Here is a 22,452-nt window from a genome sequence, read left to right as displayed (position 1 = left end):
TTTATAAAATTTTTCAGAAATCTCTTTTTCTATGGAAAATTTTTGAAATTTCAAAATCTATTTTATTCCTTGACATATTTGACATAGAGCATAATTTGGTAAAATTTATTTTAATATTGTTATAAATATTCCCCTCCTCTATATAGTTTATAGTATAACACGCTTATTAAATTTTGTTGCATATTTATATAAATTTTTTTTGTTCAACTGTTTTGCTCTCCATCATCATGACCATCATCTTCATAGTCATCGCCACCACCACCACCACCATCATCGTCTTCTGTTTAGTGTATTAAACTCCAGAGGCATTAAATGCCACAAATAGGCGTCTTTACTGCATTGGCAACGGCTTTCCGGCATTGCTTACACATGTCCATACATTTAAACATTTAAGCATAAATGATGCATGGCTGTATTCTCACACAGACCCAATCGGGTTGCTTGGCTGACTGGGCTGGTGGTTTGGTTTCATTTGTTTGGGTTGCATTTATTGTTGGCGATGCTGATAAGCTTAGAGTATGACTTTGCTGAAGCATCACCAACAACAACAACAAGAACAACCACAATAACAACATATTTTATGACTGTGATTATGATGAGCAACTTACAGCAAAAATAATACATTTACTCCAAAACGTCCCCATACAACCAACAGACCGACCGGCCGGCCAGTATGTAAATTTCTACGCTGATACGCAAATGAGTTCCATATACAACCACCACCATCATCATCATCCTCATCTGCATCATCAGCTTGAACATACATTTATATAGATTTTTGTTGCTGCTGGTGTAGTACAAAACTTTACTAACAAAATCTTTAAACAGTAATGTGCTGTTTGTTGGCCAACAACAAAATATACTAAATATCAAAGATGATGATGACGAAGATGTTGTTTGTTGTATTGTCGATGGTCGTTTCGATCGATAGAGGAATTATGGTGTATATTGCAATGTTCCACACAAACACACACATTTATAGTAAATTGCTCGCTTACTACGTTGGCCTCTTACGAAAAATTTCCCCAAAGCTATGGAAATTCTTGCAAAGATATTTTTTATGTAGTTTTTTATCATTGATCCTGTAAATACATACATATGTAAGCATATGTATGTATGCATATTTGAAAGAACAGTGCGGCTGTTAATAATGCAAACGATTTTCAAGACTATAGACTGATCTATAGTTAAGATCATAGACTGATCTATAGTCAAGAATATAGATTGATCAAGACTTTATACGGAACTGAACTCAAGACTAATGACTGATCAAAATATAAGACTATAGAGTGATGATAAAGAATATAGATTGATCTATAGTCCATAAACTATAGATATAGACTATAGATAGACTGAACTGAACTATAGTCTTGAATATAGACTTATCTATAGTCTAAACTATAGACTGATCTATAGTTTAAACTATGACTGATCTATAGTCAAGACTATGGCTGATTTATAGTCTAGGCCATACACTGATCTATAGTCTTTAGTCAAGTCTTAGACTGATCTTTAGGCATGACCATGCACTGATCTATAGACAAGTCTATAGACTGATTAATAGCCAAGTCTAAGACTGTTTAATAGCCAAGTCTAAGACTGATACATTGATCTATAGTCAAGGCAATAGACTGATCTAGTCAAAACTGTACACTGATAGTATTATTCAAAACTATACACTGGAAGTAATAGTCAAGAATATTGACTGATCTACAGACAATACTATAGATTGATCTATAGTCAAGAGTATAGACTTATCTATAGTAAAGTTTATAGACTGACCAACATATATCCTGATCTATAGTCAAGATTATAGATTGACCTACAGCCTGATCTATAGTCACGACTATATACACTAATCTATAGTCCAGACATAGAAACAAATTTTAGAAAAATTTCCTAAAATGCAAAATTTTTACCTTCAAACAACTAAATATAGGTTTGAAAATTTCTTTATCACACTGTAGTATTACATCTCAACACACATCTATCTCTCTTTCTGACCACATTGATGATGTTGATACTCTGATACTGTTACTGATGTTGGTAGCTCTAAATTTTTTATATCATTTTATTTTCCATAGCCAATTTTTCGATAGGTATTTCTACCATTTTTTTCTTCTTATTTTGCCAACAACAAGTTTATTTTCCATCACAACAAAAGCAACTAAATAAGAGAGAGAAAAAAAAAAGAAGCTTTAAATCTTTTGAAGAGGGTTTTGTTGTGTCATAAGGCTCTTGTTTCATTTTGTAACTTTAATGTTTAAGGTGGTTTTGTAGTTATTAAGATAAAAGATTTGTGGATGAATGAAAACTTTTCGATGGACACTTTGTAAGACTCACACACACATGTACACTCTCTCGTTCTCTAACCGTGTTGCAATAATATCGATCTTTAAGGGGGATGCAATTTCATTTGATTCATAATAACAGATTAACAGAAAAGATAGAATATAAGATTCATGGAAGTGAATAAAAATCAGATAATTGTCAAATCATTGACAATCTTTATTGCTGTGAACAGCAAAAAGGCGAGAATTAAAGAATCTGTGTGTGAGTGTGTGAGCGAGAGAGTTAGAGTAATAAAATATGTTAGTAGTTAATGTGGGTAGACAGAGGGTATTTTGCTATTGGCAAAGTAGACCTTGTAAATGGCGAAAACAAGGTTTACAGTTGTTTGATATTATCGTTTAATATACATATTTTGTACTTAAATTATATTTTATTTTTGGTATTGTTAAAGAAAATTTATTAAAACACTTTATAGTGATTACTTTACAATCCTCTTCTAGTGTCGATAGCGCTCATAACTGTGCTCTGTAAATAATACAAATTCCATTGGCAGATAAGAAGTAGAACCGAACTAGAACAGAACCGGAACTGAACAAGAACTAGAACTGTACTGGAACTAAACTAAAACTGAACTAGAACTGAAATAGAACTGAACTAGAACTAGAACTGAACTAGAACTGAACTAGAACTGAACTAGAACTGAACTAGAACTGAACTAGAACTGAACTAGAACTGAACTAGAACTGAACTAGAACTGAACTAGAACTGAACTAGAACTGAACTAGAACTGAACTAGAACTGAACTAGAACTGAACTAGAACTGAACTAGAACTGAACTAGAAATGAACTAGAACTGAACTAGAACTGAACTAGAACTGAACTAGAACTGAACTAGAACTGAACTAGAACTGAACTAGAACTGAACTAGAACTGAACTAGAACTGAACTAGAATTGAACTAGAACTGAACTAGAAATGAACTAGAACTGAACTAGAACTGAACTAGAACTGAACTAGAACTGAACTAGAACTAGAACTGAACTAGAACTGAACTAGAACTGAACTAGAACTGAACTAGAACTGAACTAGAACTGAACTAGAACTGAACTAGAACTGAACTAGAACTGAACTAGAACTAGAACTGAACTAGAACTGAACTAGAACTGAACTAGAACTGAACTAGAACTGAACTAGAACTGAACTAGAACTGAACTAGAACTGAACTAGAACTGAACTAGAACTGAACTAGAACTGAACTAGAACTGAACTAGAACTGAACTAGAACTGAACTAGAACGGAACTAGAAATGAACTAGAACTGAACTGAACTAGAACTAAACTAGAACTAAACTAGAACTGAACTAGAACTGAACTAGAACTGAACTAGAACTGAATTTCAACAAATTACAATGTTATCAATATTTATCCAATTTAACTGCCTTCTAAGAATAATACATGAAGGTGTTATGATTACATTATATGGTCAACATCATAACATTTTTATAAAGAAAAGATCACACCACAGTAAACTACAAATACAAAATAAAATTTAAAATCAATTTTAGTTTCAAAACATTTAACCATAAATTTTAAACCTATACGCTTTTAGCTTAAGTACATTCTTAATGTCTTTTCTCGAACTGTTTACAGACCACTGCACACACGTTAATCTTACGATCTTAAGTCATTTGTTGTATGGACACCAGATTTTTTTCTCTCTATTTAAACATACGAGTAAATAAGAAAATAATATATAAACAAACATCGCTCCAGCAACAACTCTTAGTTAGCAATCATCCATAGTTTGATGTTATAGTTTTTTTCGCTTCCACTACTCAACCAGTATCCACCGCCACAAACACCTACGCCTACGCATCTACTAAGACTTTCTTAATGTATGTTCGTATGTTAAGTCTGTCTACTCGCCTGCCTAGAGTTTGTGTGACAATTTAAGAAATATTCTTAAAAGAAAACCTTGGTTACAAAAAAAGAAAAAAACAACTTTGCTTTTAAAAGAAATATACTTGTGTACACACATTTATAAACAAACAAAGAATTTCACACTAGATCTATAAAACTAATGGCATATAAATTCTCATTTAAAGTGTAGCATTCACAATAGGAATGTCAACACTCGGTAGACAGCAACAGGAGGAGGAGGAAAGTTAACCAAGATTCTAACCGGCCAAATAGTCATCGAGCCTTGCCGTTTATATAAACTTAACGTCATCCATGTGTACAAAAAATTTTTATAATAGCTATGCAGAGGGAAACGGAAATGCGTTCATTTTTCAAAACTTTACAAGTCCACAAAGAACAGCTTAAAACTTTAAAGTTAATAAAGCAATTTCTAAAGCCTAGCCCAAACATCACTAGCCAACCAGCCACAAATGGTATGCATTTTAAAAAAGGCTTAACGATTTTTTTTCTATTCCTTTCATTCTTTTAATTTGACTTTTTTTGTGTGTGTATTTTGTATTGCTTATAGCTATATGGTAGTTTTGTGAATGCACTATGGGTTGGGGATGTGAAGTTCAAGTTCAGTTCTAGTTCTAGTTCAGTTCTAGCTCAGTTCTAGTTCAGTTCTAGTTTAGTTCTAGGTTAATTCTAGTTCAGTTCTAGTTCAATTCTAGTTCAGCTCTTTTCAGTCCTAGTTCAGTTCTAGTTCAGTTCTAGTTTCAGTCTAGTTCAGTTCTAGTTCAGTTCTAGTTCAGCTCTAGTTCAGTTCTAGTTCAGTTCTAGTTCAGTTCTTAGTTCAGTTCTAGTTCCAATTCAGTTTAGTTCAGTTCTAGTTCAGTTCTAGTTCAGTTCTAGTTCAGTTCTAGTTCAGTTCTAGTTCAGTTCTAGTTCAGTTCTAGTTCAGTTCTAGTCAGTTCTAGTTCAGTTCTAGCTCAGTTCTAGTTCAGTTCTAGTTCAGTTCTAGTTCAGTTCTAGTTCAGTTCTAGTTCAGTTCTAGTTCAATTCTAGTTCAGTTCTAGTTCAGTCCTAGTTCAGTTCTAGTTCAGTTATAGTTTCAGTTCTAGTTCAGTTCTAGTTCAGTTCTAGTTCAGTTCCAGTTCCGTTCTAGTTCAGTTCTAGTTCAGTTCTAGTTCATTTCTAGTTCAGTTCTAGTTCAGTTCTAGTTCAGTTCTAGTTCAGTTCTAGTTCAGTTCTAGTTCAGTTCTAGTTCAGTTCTACGTTCAGTTCTAGTTTCAGTTCTAGTTCAGTTCTAGTTACAGTTCTAGTTCAGTTCTAGTTCAGTTCTCGTTCAGTTTTCGTTCAGTTCTAGTTCAGTTCAGTTCAGTCTAGTTCAGTTTCTAGTTCAGTTCTAGGTCAGTTCTAGTTCAGTTCTATTCGTTCTGTTCAGTTCTAGTTCAGTTCTAAGTCAGTTCCTAGTTAGTTCTAGTTCAGTTCTAGTTCAGTTCTAGTCAGTTCTTAGTTAAGTTTCTAGTCAGTTCTAGTTCAGTTCTAGTTTCAGTTTCTAGTTCAGGTCTAGTGCAGTTCTAGTTCAGTTCTAGTCAGTCAGTTTCTAGTCCGTTCTTAGTTCAGATTCTAGTTCAGTTCTAGTTCATTCTAGTTCAGTTCTAGTTCAGTTCTAGTTCAGTTCCTAGTTCAATTCTAAGTTCAGTTCTAGTTTCAGTTCTAGTTACAATTTCTAAGTTCAATTTCAGTCCAGTTCTAGTTTTCAGTTCTAGTTCAATTCTAGTTCAGTTCTAGTTCAGTTCTAGTTCAGTTCTAGTTCAGTTCTAGTTCAGTTCTAGTTCAGTTCTAGTTCAGTTCTAGTTCAGTTCTAGTTCAGTTCTAGTTCAATTCTAGTTCTATTCTAGTTCAATTCTAGTTCAGTTCTAGTTCAGTTCTAGTTCAGTTCTAGTTCAGTTCTATTTCAGTTCTATTTCAGTTCTAGTTCAGTTCTAGTTCAGTTCTAGTTCAGTTCTAGTTCAGTTCTAGTTCAGTTCTAGTTCAGTTCTAGGTTAGTTCAGTTCTAGTTTAGTTCAGTTCTAGTTCAATTCTAGTTCAATTCTAGTTCAATTCTAGTTCAGTTCTAATTCAGTTCTAGTTCAGTTCTAGTTCAGTTCTAGTTCAGTTCTAGTTCAGTTCTAGTTCAGTTCTAGTTCAGTTCTAGTTCAGTTCTAGTTCAGTTCTAGTTCAGTTCTAGTTCAGTTCTAGTTCAGTTCTAGTTCAGTTCTAGTTCAGTTCTAGTTGTAGTTCAGTTCTAGTAGTTCAGTTCTAGTTCAGTTCTAGTTCTGTTCTAGTTCAGTTCTAGTTCAGTTCTAGTTCAGTTCTAGTTCAGTTCTAGTTCAGTTCTAGTTCAGTTCTAGTTCAGTTCTAGTTCAGTTCTAGTTCAGTTCTAGTTCAGTTCTAGTTCAGTTCTAGTTCAGTTCTAGTTCAGTTCTAGTTCAGTTCTAGTTCAGTTCTAGTTCAGTTCTAGTTCAGTTCTAGTTCAGTTCTAGTTTAGTTCAGTTCTAGTTCAATTCTTGTTCAATTCTAGTTCAATTCTAGTTCAATTCTAGTTCAGTTCTAGTTCAGTTCTAGTTCAGTTCTAGTTCAGTTCTAGTTCAGTTCTAGTTCAGTTCTAGTTCAGTTCTAGTTCAGTTCTAGTACAGTTCTAGTTCAGTTCTAGTTCAGTTCTAGTTCAGTTCTAGTTCAGTTCTAGTTCAGTTCTAGTTCAGTTCTAGTTCAGTTCTAGTTCAGTTCTAGTTCAGTTCTAGTTCAGTTCTAGTTCAGTTCTAGGTTAGTTCAGTTCTAGTTTAGTCAGTTCTAGTTCAATTCTAGTTCAATTCTAGTTCAATTCTAGTTCAATTCTAGTTCAATTCTAGTTCAATTCTAGTTCAGTTCTAGTTCAATTCTAGTTCAATTCTAGTTCAGTTCTAGTTCAGTTCTATTTCAGTTCAATTCTAGTTCTAGTTCAGTTCTAGTTCAGTTCTAGTTCAGTTCTAGTTCAGTTCTATTTCAGTTCTAGTTCAGTTCTAGTTCAGTTCTAGTTCAGTTCTAGTTCAGTTCTAGTTCAGTTCTAGTTCAGTTCTAGTTCAGTTCTAGTTCAGTTCTAGTTCAGTTCTAGTTCAGTTCTAGTTCAGTTCTAGTTCAGTTCTAGTTTAGTTCTAGTCAGTTCTAGTTCAGTTCTAGTTCAGTTCTAGTTCAGTTCTAGTTCAGTTCTAGTTCAGTTCTAGTTCAGTTCTAGTTCAGTTCTAGTTCAGTTCTAGTTCAGTTCTAGTTCAGTTCTAGTTCAGTTCTAGTTCAGTTCTAGTTCAGTTCTAGTTCAGTTCTAGTTCAGTTCTAGTTCAGTTCTAGTTCAGTTCTAGTTCAGTTCTAGTTCAGTTCTAGTTCAGTTCTAGTTCAGTTCTAGTTCAGTTCTAGTTCAGTTCTAGTTCAGTTCTAGTTCAGTTCTAGTTCAGTTCTAGTTCCTAGTTCAGTTCTAGTTCAGTTCTAGTTCAGTTCTAGTTCAGTTCTAGTTCAGTTCTAGTTCAGTTCTAGTTCAGTTCTAGTTCAGTTCTAGTTCAGTTCTAGTTCAGTTCTAGTTCAGTTCTAGTTCAGTTCTAGTTCAGTTCTAGTTCAGTTCTAGTTCAGTTCTAGTTCAGTTCTAGTTCAGTTCTAGTTCAGTTCTAGTTCAGTTCTAGTTCAGTTCTAGTTCAGTTCTAGTTCAGTTCTAGTTCAGTTCTAGTTCAGTTCTAGTTCAGTTCTAGTTCAGTTTCTAGTTCAGTTCTAGTCAGTTCTAGTTCAGTTCTAGTTCAGTTCTAGTTCAGTTCTAGTTCAGTTCTAGTTCAGTTCTAGTTCAGTTCTAGTTCAGTTCTAGTTCAGTTCTAGTTCAGTTCTAGTTCAGTTCTAGTTCAGTTCTAGTTCAGTTCTAGTTCAGTTCTAGTTCAGTTCTAGTTCAGTTCTAGTTCAGTTCTAATTTAGTTCTAGTTCAGTTCTAGTTCAATTCTAGTTCAATTCTAGTTCAATTCTAGTTCAATTCTAGTTCAATTCTATTTCAGTTCTATTTCAGTTCTAGTTCAGTTCTAGTTCAGTTCTAGTTCAGTTCTAGTTCAGTTCTAGTTCAGTTCTAGTTCAGTTCTAGTTCAGTTCTAGTTCAGTTCTAGTTCAGTTCTAGTTCAGTTCAAGTTCAGTTCTAGTTCAGTTCTAGTTCAGTTCTAGTTCAGTTCTAGTTCAGTTCTAGTTCAGTTCTAGTTTAGTTCTAGTTTAGTTCTAGTTCAGTTCTAGTTCAGTTCTAGTTCAGTTCTAGTTCAGTTCTAGTTCAGTTCTAGTTCAGTTCTAGTTCAGTTCTAGTTCAGTTCTAGTTCAGTTCTAGTCTAGTCAGTTCTAGTTCAGTTCTAGTTCAGTTCTAGTTCAGTTCTAGTTCAGTAGTTCAGTTCTAGTTAAGTTCTAGTTCATTTCTAGTTCAAGGAAAACATTTCGTACAGAAAAGTTTTCGCAAATATTATTTTCGTCTAGGAAACTTTTCGCAATTCCAAGCCCAAAAAAACTTTCGCAGCCCCATAGTGCTAGGTCTAAAAATCCGCCAACCGCCATATTTTTTTTAAGCAGCAGCAATAAGAATCATCGTCGTCATCACCAACATCAGCAACTGCTGCAGCAGCAACAACAGTTTACTTACACTCCATAAACACACATACACATATGAAGAACATTTTGGATCTTGTTTTTAGTAAGCTGTCGTTGGAAAGTGTCAAAAGTGATATCGATACAATATATTGTTTCCTTATTGCCTGATGCATTACTAGGAAGTGTGGTGTGCATATGCATAGAGTTTAATATTTATGAGTTGGCATCTTAAGAAGACATTTCTAAAAAGCAGCAATAACAACAACAACAAAATCTGCAATACAAAAAAACAGATTTAAATGATTTTGTTTCTTCAACTTCTTCTCAAAACTACCACAATTGCCTGCTCATGCTAGTTTCATACTCGTACTCCTTGAGTAGTTTTTCTTTTACTACTTTACTTAGTTTTTTGCCATTTTTTTTCTTTTTTTATTATTATTCCTCTTACGGTTGGTAATGACTTTTTAATTTAGTAAATTCCTTTAAAAATAAACAGCTTAACATATGTAATGCAATTTGTTTAACAAATTATTGAAAACACTGCCAACGTTTTATAGCACTTTTTTTAACCATTCGTTTTTTTATTACTTTATTTGCAGATTTAATGGAGTAATCTTGTAAAGCAACTCTATAAGAATGTCTCATCAAACAGCTAGACGCGCTGCAGCGCCTACAAGTTTAGAATGTCCGTTGGCCTCGTTGGGACGTACTAGCAATGCGGTGATGGACTCTTTGAATGGTCTACATCAGTCTACCTTTCATCATCCCTTAAGTTCAAGTCCTCTGGATCCTCAAGTTTATCAAATGTCTCGTAAATCTCCCGATCTTAGTATAGACACCGATACGGATATCATTTATCACACCAGCTCGGTTTCGCAACAGGGAGATACTGTCGATGGCCTGAGAGGAGATTTAGAGGATTCAACACAAAGTGCCAAAAATACCACACAAGAAAGGCAGGTGACTGCTCAATTGTATGATCTCTCACGATCATCGTCACAAAGTTCTTTAGATCAACCCCAGCCTATACAGCATAAAGCAGCCACTTTTGAATTGAGAGGACGACAGCATCCCTTAAATGGTTCCACGGTATTGCCCAGCTCAGCCTCGGTAGGACGTACGGTCCAACAGCAGCAGAGATCAAATCTATGTGTGGGCGTTAATGCCAATCAACAGCGTAATTTTTTAGCCCTCGAACACTTAATACAATATGGACGCCATGAACGGGGGCCTAGTGCCTATGTACTACATAGTAATAGTGCCGATACAGAGGATTCAAGTGATGCTGCTCCTGGCACTACCAACAGTCGCTTGACACGCCATCAAAATGGTCGTGGTACTGTACCGGTGGGGGCCTCTACTAATGGCAATGGTCGCAATGCTCAATATTATTTGGAAAAGAAAATGGATGCTTTATATTTGGGTAATGCCATACGAGGTTTGCCATTGGGTTCGGAGGCTAGTAATTATCAGAGTGAGCGCTATTATCTGGAAGATGGTCTGCGGAGTATGTGTGATTTTAGTGATGCCAATGAGAGACTGCAAGGTAAGTGTTTGTAAATTGAGTGTATTCAGAAAAAAAAATTATAAAAATTAATAATTTGAAAAATTTTACTTTGCTGAATTGTGATTTCATTAGATGAACTAAGTTTTTGTTCAGCTGAATTGTAAAACTAATGAAATTTAAACAAAAATATCATATAATTTAATAATTTTTGTTAGCTGAATTGAGTTTTCGGTTTGCTGAATTAAAAAAGATTTGTAAACATCAATAATTTCAACAATTTTACATAGCTGAATTAAATTCTTGTTTAGCTGAATTGTAATCTCATTTGATGAATTGTAATATTATAGATGATTAAGTTTTTGTTCAGCTGAATTGTAAAACTATTGTAAAATTAATTACATTTAAACGAAAATATTGTATTATAAAACAATTTCTGTAAGCTGAATTGAGTTTTCGGTTGCTGAATGAAAAAAAAATATATATATATAAACATCAATAATTTCAACAATTTTACATAGCTGAATAAAATTATTGTTTAGCTGAATTGTAAACTTATTTGATGAATTGTAATATTATAGATGATTAAGTTTTTGTTCAGCTGAATTGTGAAACCAATGAAATTTAACCAACAATATTGTATTATTCAACAATTTTTGTTAGCTGAATTGAGTTTTCGGTTGCCAAATTGAAGAAATTTAATAAAAATCAAAAATGTTACTTAGCAGAATTAAGTTCTTGTTTAGCTGAATTGTAATCTCATTGAAAATTTCTATTTTTAACATTAAAATATGATTGTTGCTCAGCTGAATTACAATTTTCCTAGCTGAATTACAAAATTAGGCATTTAAATAAATATATTTTTTTAAATCAGTTTTAATCAGCTGAATGGCATTTAAATAAATATTTTTTATTTTTAAATCAGTTTTAATCAGCTGAATGTGTAACGATTCTGTCATAAGGTGGTTTGTTTATGAGAACGATGCTACCTAATATTACGGCCGTGCTCGTCGGTGGGGGGGTGAGGTGTGTTCTCATATCAAAAAAAAAAAATACTATAAATGAATCAATTACATAGACTTTACTTTAGGTAGCTACTTAAATAAATGATCCACAAAGACAAGAGATGAAGAAGATGCGGTAAAGGTATTAGTGTAGCTGTTGATGGTATTTGCTACACTCTTCCAAAGCCCTCCCTCCATGCTGACAAATATTAGAGTTGATTGTCAGCCCAATAAAAATAAACAAAAAAAAATAACTAAATCAACCTAACCCATACCCTTGACTTAACTTTTCATGATAATAAACAAAATTTATGATTTCATATTGAATATTATAATTATATATTGTAATATTTATTAAAATTAAATTATGATAATAATTAAGTAAAGTTAAAGTTAAATGAATTAGTTTAATTAAATTTTATTACATACATATATGTATTTAAAAAAATCAAAGGTGGTCACCTTAATTTAGGCAAATGGAAATTTTATATTGAAATTTTATTCAAAAGAAATTATTTAAGAAAATATCATGATATAAGGTGACTTTGTATTCAAAATGTTATAATATTAAATTATCAAATTTAGGGATTTTGTAATAAAAATAATATGAACACTTAATATATTAAATTAAATATTAATTACATACAAATTAATGTACAATGGCTACTCTGGTTGCAAAATGAAAAATTAATATAATGATAATTTTGTTCATATTACTTTATAAGTATGTATGTGTGTATTTAAAATTGAGAGTGGATTTAAAATGACTGATAATGAAACAATAAAATCAAAATCCAACTTACATTTGTTTATTATCCATCGATGTCAGCAGGCGCCGGATGACAGGTGACGGTTTATTATAACACTCACAATTATTATAGTTTATATGAGTTGGGATAGTATTATTAGATAATTATGTATGGATTGTATCAAAATTGAAGTGTTTATTAACTATTTAAGATACAATCCATATTATAGGTAATGAATTGTGATTAGGTGTTGGAATTGACTAAGTGTTTTAAGTGTAATTTTAGTGTAGCATATTTTTAGGATTTACATTAATTTATATAAACATTAATTAAGGTGACCGTATGAATTCAACTAATTAACTTGACAAAATAAGTAATTTATAACAAAATTTGATTAAATTTCAAAATATGATCCAAAATTGGTTTTAAAATAAAGATTTTCGAAATTTAAAGTAATTTAAGTTAAGTGAAATTTCATGCAAAATCAATGAATAGCCGAATTCAGATTTACAAGTAAATTATAATATTGAAATTTTGGATCAGGATTGAAAACAATAAGCGATTATTGATTTACGTAAGTGAAAATACAAAAACTGAATTGAAGTTTTGATCAATTATAAAGCAATTTGGATGGTAATTGGATAATTCACCAAACAGATCTTCGGAAGCAGTTTCAATGAAAATATTTAAAGATCTGGTCACCTTATATGTAGATTGTCCTGGGGTTTGTATCTTCCCTTATAGGGAAGACGTAATTTAAAAATTATGCACAACAATCGCTGCAATATTCAAACCAATTGCCAATCTTGACCTTCCCTTCCTTCAAACTAGTTTTATTCTAAAATTTTTGGTCTTGAAGTGATTTCAATTTTTCAACAATTGTTTGATACAACGAAATGCAGTCAATGTCTCTCCAATAAACGAAACAAGATCTATACCATAAAAAAAATACAATTAAGACTAATATTAACCATCAATCCTATAAAAATCTTACCTTAAGAATCTATGATAAAATTTGCCCCAAATATTCCGATAGTTTTTGGCTTTGTTCTTTTTTTTTTTTTTTTTATAATTGAATAAATAATTTTAATAAAATTACAGACGTTAGTGACTATTCAAACTATTCAATTCAACAAACTTTTTCAAATGAATAAAAAAAATATTTTTTTTTTTTCTGAAGAATATTTAGAAATTAAAATTTCATGGCTAACTAAAAAAAAAAACAAAGAAATCAAAATAAATAAAATTCAGTATTCTCATTCAAGGTTAATTATACTAAAACCAACGCAGACACCCTCACAAAACAGATGAAAAGCAAAGCAGGCTGCAGAATTTTATCTGAAAAAGGTGACAAGGTGTTTTGGAATTTGAAAAAGAAAAAAAAAAAAAAAATCATACCCATATGTCCTTAATATGATAAACTGCTGTATGACCACCGTGTACATCCTCAAGTTCATAGTTTACATTGCCAATTCTTTTCCGTACGATTGCTTTAACACCTATAGGTGCCAATTTAGCATTAAAATTATCAGCTAAAGAACTTTGGACGAAATTTCGGCGTATGACTATTTGACCGATATTAAATTCGCGTTTTCGAGATCTTAGGTTGTATGATTTGACGTTTCTGTCATAAGCCTCCTTAATCTTTGTCCGAATAGAGTCACGTAGTAATGTAAAGTGGTCCTGTCTTTCCAGTTCAGTGTCCGTTTCCTCTAAAAGTTTCAAGTTCCGTAAAATTTTGTAGTCCTGTCCATGCGTTATCATTGTCTGTCCGAATAAAAGTTCGTAAGGAGTTCGTCCTGTAGTTTGATGGATGCTACTGCGGATAGCACAATTCACACTTGGTAAAAACTCATCCCACTGGCGTTGATCATTACGACAATAAGAACGTAAAGCTTCATTTATTGATCTATTTACCCTTTCGCTCGCGTTCGATTGGGGACTATGTATTGCAGTAAATTGATGTTCAATACCATATTTGTCAACCAGCTTCTTAAATTCTGATGATTTAAATTGGCTTCCGTTGTCTGAAATTATCACTTCAGGAACACCATAACAACAAAATATTTCGTTCCGAAGATATTCGACAATTGGTTTCGTTATAAATTTCCTCAAGGGTTTCAAGAATGTAAATTTTGTAAAATGATCTAATATTATTAAGATTCCTATATTTCCATTTTTAGTACGTGGAAAAGGTCCAATTATGTCAATATATAACCGTTGTAGAGGTCTTACAGTCTCCACCATTTGACCCATAGGTGGTTTAAGTGAAGTTGTTGGAGCTTTCGATGTCTTGCACGAAGAACAATTTAAAACATAATCTTTGACATCGGCGACTAATTTAGGCCAGTAGAAATATTGTCGAATTCGATGTACAGTTTTGGCAATACCACCATGAGCTGCATTTGGAACATCATGAGCTGAAAAATAACGTCTTTACATAACTCTCGAGGAACATATAATTTCCAATTATCAGATTCGTCGAGGTTTCCTGATGTAAAATTTGTCCTCTTGTATATAAATTTGTCAACTACACGATAATCAGGTAAATATGATTTAGAGAATTCGTCACGCAATGTCGTATAATCAGGTGAGTCAAAGGCTGGTGAATTCAGATCAATAGAGGGTAGTATCTGTAAATCGATTTCGGCAACCGTCTCATCATCATCAAAGGAACGCGACAAAGCATCTGGAACAACATTATCTTTACCTTTTCGATGTTCTATGGTAAAGTCGAAACCTTGTAATTTCAGTGACCATCTTGCCAATCGACCAGATAAATCTTTTTGTCTCATGAGCCATTTGAGACTGGCATGGTCGGTGATCACCCTAAATTCATGACCCTCAATGTATGCCCTAAACTTTTTTATTGCCAAAATGACAGCCAAACACTCCAGTTCTGTTATGGAATAATTCCTCTGGGCCTTGTTCAATTTTTGGGACATGAATGCAATTGGCCTTTCGATGCCATTATCGTCCAGTTGAGCTAGAACAGCTCCAATACCAAAAGTACTAGCGTCACATTGGACTATGAAGGGTTTATTAAAGTCCGCGTGTACCAAAATGGGTGCTGATGTCAATTTGTTTTTAATTGTCTCGAATGACTTTTGTGCCTCTTCTGTCCAAACGAATGCTTTTCTTTTCGACAATAATTCTGTCACAGGAAATGTAATGGTAGCATAATCATCGATAAATCGACGGTACCATCCGGACATACCAAGAAATTGTCTAAGTTGTCTAACAGTTTTAGGAACTGGAAATTGGGAAATTGCCCTAACTTTACCGGGATCCACTTTCAATGCACCTTCACCAACGACATAACCCAAATATTGGACTTGACGTAGACAGAAACTACTCTTCTTCACATTTATTGTCAAATTGGCCTTCCGAAGTTGTGTCGCCACCTCCTTTAAATGTTTTAGATGTTCGTCAAAGTCTTTCGAAATTATCAGTAAGTCGTCCAAGTAAACGAAAACGTTCGTCTTTAAATTATACGGAATGACTTGGTCCATTAGTCTACACATTGTCTGTGGTGCATTGCACAATCCAAACGGCATTCTTGTAAATTGGTACAAGGGCCGATTAGGGACTGTGAACGCTGTCTTCGGTCTTGAGGTTTCGTCCAATTTGATTTGCCAAAATGCATCTTTTAAGTCCACTTTGGAAATATAGTAAATTGGAGGAAGTCTCGAAATTAGTCCGTCTATGTTGGGAATGGGATATGGACCTTTTTCGTAACGGAATTTAACTTTCTACTGTCCAAGCAAAATCGTACTTTTCCTGGTTTAACAATTAAAACACCAGGTGATGACCAAGGAGATGTTGGACATTCTTCGATAACGCCTAACTGCAACATGCGATCTATCTCACCACATAACAATTTTTCCCTTGCCGGTGAAATTGGATAATATCTCTGTTTGATGGGGTTTGAGTCGCCAGTGTCTATGTTATGTTCTAATAATGTAGTACAACCCAGACCATCTCTTTCGGAATTAGGAAAATATTCAACAACGTTTTGTAATTGTCGTTTCTGTGATAATGTCAAGGGAATTTTATCAGGGTCTTCGTCAGAAACGATTTCACTAACAGAACGTAATGTGACAATTTGAATGTTAAATTTTTCCCAAAAGTCCATGCCACATATAATATCCTGGGTGATTGACGGTATTAACAAAAATGCTATCGTTTTATCCTGATCATTGTAACCTGTTTCTATAAACACTGTACCATAACAACGCTGCCGTTGGCCGTCAGCTGTCCTAACATTACCAAAACTCCGTTTATATTCACCAGATTCAATTATTTCCGAACATAATTCCCCTCCTATGACATTAACGTTAGCTCCACTGTCCAACAGTGCAAAGTAGTTCCTATTACGCAAGTTTAATTTAATGTAAGGTCGGTTGTCATTTTCCTTATTCACCAAAGATGATATTGTGTGCTTGCCAAGTTGTTTCCTATTCTTATAGAACTCACGTAGCCTTCTACTAGATCTAGTTGGTAATCGTACATTATCTGATTCGTTAAAAATTCTAGCTCTAGCAATGTTATATTCCTCTAGGCGAATGTGATAGGGTTTCCGTAATGGATGAATAGGTGAAGCTTCAGTACAATTTGTCTTATCAGGTGATTTAAATTGGTTTGTCATAGCAGGTGTATTTGTATTAGCAGGTAAATCAGACTCGTCAGGTTCATTATTGTGTAAACTATTCAATTTATCTTCGGATGCCCGTCCTTTTTCGCACGGACATCCTTCGATACGTTTCCCCGTTTGAGACAACAATTAGGACATTTGGGTTTGAAAACATTTTTCGCACCACAACCATAACAAAAAATAGTCCGTGGTTCCAAACAGTCTATGAAACTGTGACCAATTTCGTCGCAGTTCCAACATTTTCCCGTCTTCACTATCATGCAAATTTCGGTATCATCCTCATCTAAAATTTTGTCCTCGTCGTTATTAACAACGACCTCTGAAACCTGTGTCTTTTTGTAATCCCGTTTGTTAAAATTGGTCGATGCCATATCCTTCACAAATTTCTCGTGCCTACGTACTGCACGACGTAAATGAGAAACACGAGATATTTCTAAATGTAGAATGTCGTGTCTAATCTCCGGTCTCAAGTTACGTTGTATAGTTTCACACAACTCGTATTCAGACAAAGGGGTACGGAGTTTGTCACACAAAACCATAATTGCGTCATAAAATTCGTCAAAGGTCTCGTTTTGTTTTTGTTTCCGTCGTAATATGTCATCCCTAATGTCAAAGTCTGTTTTGTCGTCCTTATATTGTCTTTTCATTGCGTCACATAGATCGTCCCAGTCCATGTCAACGCAGCTACGATGAAATCGCCAAAACCACTTTAAGGCTTTGCCTTCGAACAGAATATGGGCGTGTTCACAAAGAAGTCCGAAATCGCCCCTAAGGTTTGCATTCGTCAAAGTATTTATTCTATATATGAATTCGTCTACTGTAATTTCCGACGAATCGCCAGTAAAACGAACCTTCCAATTTCTAATTATATTCAGAACTCTGTCCGAATTTCTATCAAAATTTATATTTAAATGTCGATCTTCGCGATTGTCTCGTCCATTATGATGGTGTCTCGATGTTTCGCTTCCATCATCTCCATTGTCGCGTTCAGTACGTCTCGAAGCTACTTGTTCAGTCCGAACTAATCTGTCCAGTCCTACTACTGGTTCTCGATTGGTTAAAGACAAATTCCTAAAACTTTCCGCAATCATGTTTGTCATTTCGGATCTAAATCCCTCTAAAGAATTTTCAACTATACGGCGAATATTTTCTTCAACATTCTCCTGTTCTATGGCCTCCCTACGCGCTTGCAAACGAGTCATTGGTCTTCGAATGGGATTAGCAGGTGTTTGAGCGTCTCCACCAGCTGCCTGATCAATCGGGAAGTTTTCGGTGTCCCTATCTACCTCTACTGGTATATTTCCAGTACTACGCACAAGAGGCATTATAAATATAATAATATAAACAACAACAAAAATCTAAAAATCTGGGGTTTTTGACAATTAAAGAAAATTCAACTAAGTGAAATCGAATATCCGAATAAGAAATGTTAAAATGTCTATCAGAATTACAAAACTATATAACTATAGAAAGAATATCGCAAACGTAACAAAAATATCGAAATATGTATATCACTACTCGGTTAAGTCTATAGGTAGGGTATACAGGGAAAACAAAAAGGTAAATAAAAACTAAAACTGAAACAAAATAAAACTAAAGATAAACAAACCTTTCTATACCGCAAAGAAAATAAAGATAGGGTTAGAGAAAGAAAGAGATAGAAAACTCATAATTGCTGGAAACATTCGACAAATGCCAAAAGAATCAAATCCAAAACAACTATAAGTTCTAGAACAGAAGTTAGGGATTGATTTTTACGTTATAGGAAGGTAACCGATAAAAAAAAATCAGATACTTTAAGTCCATATAACTAAAAGATCAAACTACGAAAATTAAATTTTGAAGAAAAAGTATAGAATTAGAAGAAGGAAAGAAAAAGGAAAGTTTCAAACGAGGATTGAATCCGATAACCACCAGAACAACTTCTCAAGTTCGAACCCAAACCCTGATAAACTTTTGACCCACTAAATATCAGACCGGGAATTGATTATCATAACTATAATAAACAATTAAGTCCACAGCGAAAAATAATGTAAGAAAAGTTTAATGAAAAGTGAAAAGAAGCTAGTAAAAGAGTCTGCTGTGTAAATCATTAACCACAAAAGATTCAGAGTCCTCAGCATCTGGATGAAAATTGCACAAGAATATTATAATAAAACACGATAACTGAGGCCCCACGTTGGGCGCTAAAAATCTCTGTAACGATTCTGTCATAAGGTGGTTTGTTTATGAGAACGATGCTACCTAATATTACGGCCGTGCTCGTCGGTGGGGGGGGTGAGGTGTGTTCTCATATCAAAAAAAAAAAATACTATAAATGAATCAATTACATAGACTTTACTTTAGGTAGCTACTTAAATAAATGATCCACAAAGACAAGAGATGAAGAAGATGCGGTAAAGGTATTAGTGTAGCTGTTGATGGTATTTGCTACACTCTTCCAAAGCCCTCCCTCCATGCTGACAAATATTAGAGTTGATTGTCAGCCCAATAAAAATAAACAAAAAAAAATAACTAAATCAACCTAACCCATACCCTTGACTTAACTTTTCATGATAATAAACAAAATTTATGATTTCATATTGAATATTATAATTATATATTGTAATATTTATTAAAATTAAATTATGATAATAATTAAGTAAAGTTAAAGTTAAATGAATTAGTTTAATTAAATTTTATTACATACATATATGTATTTAAAAAAATCAAAGGTGGTCACCTTAATTTAGGCAAATGGAAATTTTATATTGAAATTTTATTCAAAAGAAATTATTTAAGAAAATATCATGATATAAGGTGACTTTGTATTCAAAATGTTATAATATTAAATTATCAAATTTAGGGATTTTGTAATAAAAATAATATGAACATTTAATATATTAAATTAAATATTAATTACATACAAATTAATGTACAATGGCAACTCTGGTTGCAAAATGAAAAATTAATATAATGATAATTTTGTTCATATTACTTTATAAGTATGTATGTGTGTATTTAAAATTGAGAGTGGATTTAAAATGACTGATAATGAAACAATAAAATCAAAATCCAACTTACATTTGTTTATCGATGTCAGCAGGCGCCGGATGACAGGTGACGGTTTATTATAACACTCACAATTATTATAGTTTATATGAGTTGGGATAGTATTATTTAGATAATTATGTATGGATTGTATCAAAATTGAAGTGTTTATTAACTATTTAAGATACAATCCATATTATAGGTAATGAATTGTGATTAGGTGTTGGAATTGACTAAGTGTTTTAAGTGTAATTTTAGTGTAGCATATTTTTAGGATTTACATTAATTTATATAAACATTAATTAAGGTGACCGTATGAATTCAACTAATTAACTTGACAAAATAAGTAATTTATAACAAAATTTGATTAAATTTCAAAATATGATCCAAAATTGGTTTTAAAATAAAGATTTTCGAAATTTAAAGTAATTTAAGTTAAGTGAAATTTCATGCAAAATCAATGAATAGCCGAATTCAGATTTAAAAGTAAATTATAATATTGAAATTTTGGATCAGGATTGAAAACAATAAGCGATTATTGATTTACGTAAGTGAAAATACAAAAACTGAATTGAAGTTATGATCAATTATAAAGCAATTTGGATGGTAATTGGATAATTCACCAAACAGATCTTCGGAAGCAGTTTCAATGAAAATATTTAAAGATCTGGTCACCTTATATGTAGATTGTCCTGGGGTTTGTATCTTCCCTTATAGGGAAGACGTAATTTAAAAATTATGCACAACAATCGCTGCAATATTCAAACCAATTGCCAATCTTGACCTTCCCTTCCTTCAAACTAGTTTTATTCTAAAATTTTTGGTCTTGAAGTGATTTCAATTTTTCAACAATTGTTTGATACAACGAAATGCAGTCAATGTCTCTCCAATAAACGAAACAAGATCTATACCATAAAAAAAATACAATTAAGACTAATATTAACCATCAATCCTATAAAAATCTTACCTTAAGAATCTATGATAAAATTTGCCCCAAATATTCCGATAGTTTTTGGCTTTGTTCTTTTTTTTTTTTTATAATTGAATAAATAATTTTAATAAAATTACAGACGTTAGTGACTATTCAAACTATTCAATTCAACAAACTTTTTCAAATGAATAAAAAAATATTTTTTTTTTTTCTGAAGAATATTTAGAAATTAAAATTTCATGGCTAACTAAAAAAAAAAACAAAGAAATCAAAATAAATAAAATTCAGTATTCTCATTCAAGGTTAATTATACTAAAACCAACGCAGACACCCTCACAAATGGCATTTTCATTAATTGATTTATAAAATTTTGATTTTAAATTGTATAAAATTACTATTCTTAACATTTTTAGTTAGCTGAATTGCATTTTTTGCTTAGCTGAATAACATTTGTATGCTATTTACAAGATAAATATTTAATTTTCTAAAATTTTTGATCAGCTGAATTGAAGTTTTGTTAGCTGAATTATAAAATCATTATTTCAAATTATCTGAATGAAGTTTTTTAAATTAGCTGAATGAAGTTTTTAAGCTTTTTATTTAAATCTGCTAAATTAAATTCTAATCCACCTAATTTTTTACAGATCCTCATCTGCTACACCATCGCGCCTCGAGTCCCAGTGAAACTAGTGGTTCCGATCGTTATCTCTTAAATCGCACCAACTCACCCGCCAATGCCTTCAGTTCATCGAATCACATCGACAACTTTTCCAGTTCAAATAACAACACCTCCTCCTCATCGAATTTGGCCTTGGATCAGCGCTATCATCACAGTAAAGTGAAAAGTTTATCCGATGGTTTATGTAATTTAGGCAGATTTTCACCTAGTCTAGATCAGGGCTATGCCACTTTGGTATCACCCTCACCCACTGGCCATCATCCGAATACCATAACAACGCACAGTATAGTTCATCATCCACCACCGGCTGCCATGTCGGCAGCAGCGGCCATAGCAAGAAGACATGTAGAGACGGGACCACCGCCATGGTCGAAAAAGGGACCATTTAGATCGGGTCCTCTATTTGATCGTTTGCCCGACGAGGCCATTTTGAAAATTTTCCAATGGTTTGATAGTTGTGAATTGTGTAGCTTAGCGCGGGTTTGCCGAAGATTCGAACAGTTGGCCTGGCGTCCGGTTTTGTGGAAAGTTATTACTTTAAAGGGGGAACATCTGAATGGAGATAAGGCTTTGAAAATGATTTTTCGCCAATTGTGTGGTCAAACCCGCAATGGTTCCTGCCCTGAAGTGGAGAGAGTAATGCTGGCCGATGGTTGTCGCATATCGGATAAGGGTTTGCAATTGCTGACCCGTAGATGTCCGGAATTAACACATCTGCAGCTGCAGACATGTGTTAATGTCTCCAATCAGGCTCTAGTGGATGTCTTGACGAAATGCACCAATGTACAGCATTTAGATGTAACGGGTAAGTTGAGGGAATTAGAAAAATGGCGTTAGAATGTTATTTATAAAATTTTCTTTTTTGTTAAAGGTTGCACGCAAATTAATACCATAACACCGAATCCGAATTTGGAACCACCTAGAAGACTTTTATTACAATATTTAGATTTAACCGATTGTACAGCTTTAGATGATGTGGGTCTAAAAATTGTGGTCAAAAATTGTCCTCAACTGGTGTATCTTTATTTAAGACGCTGCATACAAATTACAGGTATGAGGTCTTTTAATAAATATTATATTCCCGATTTGCAG

At 33.2% G+C, this 22,452-nt stretch overlaps 1 protein-coding gene across 2 annotated transcripts in view; it reads left to right on the top strand.

Moving 5' to 3' along the window:
* The window catches only part of LOC119601660 (F-box/LRR-repeat protein 7), an 84,768-nt gene that overhangs the window by 61,150 nt on the left and 1,166 nt on the right, over positions 1–22,452 (top strand). For both annotated transcript variants that reach the window (XM_037952750.1, XM_037952751.1), the window contains exons 3-5: positions 9,409–10,355; positions 21,326–22,165; positions 22,232–22,411. In XM_037952750.1, the coding sequence (XP_037808678.1) occupies positions 9,446–10,355; positions 21,326–22,165; positions 22,232–22,411 (1,930 nt within the window). In that variant the 5' untranslated portion in view covers positions 9,409–9,445. The remainder of the gene's footprint in view (positions 1–9,408; positions 10,356–21,325; positions 22,166–22,231; positions 22,412–22,452) is intronic.

This window comes from Lucilia sericata, unplaced genomic scaffold, assembly GCF_015586225.1.
Source record: "Lucilia sericata isolate MDLA Ls3-8-SP2 unplaced genomic scaffold, ASM1558622v1 Contig000184F_arrow, whole genome shotgun sequence".
Taxonomy (NCBI): domain Eukaryota; kingdom Metazoa; phylum Arthropoda; class Insecta; order Diptera; family Calliphoridae; genus Lucilia; species Lucilia sericata.
The sequence above is the reverse complement of the archived record's forward strand: the minus strand, read 5'-3'. Positions and strand labels throughout refer to the sequence as shown.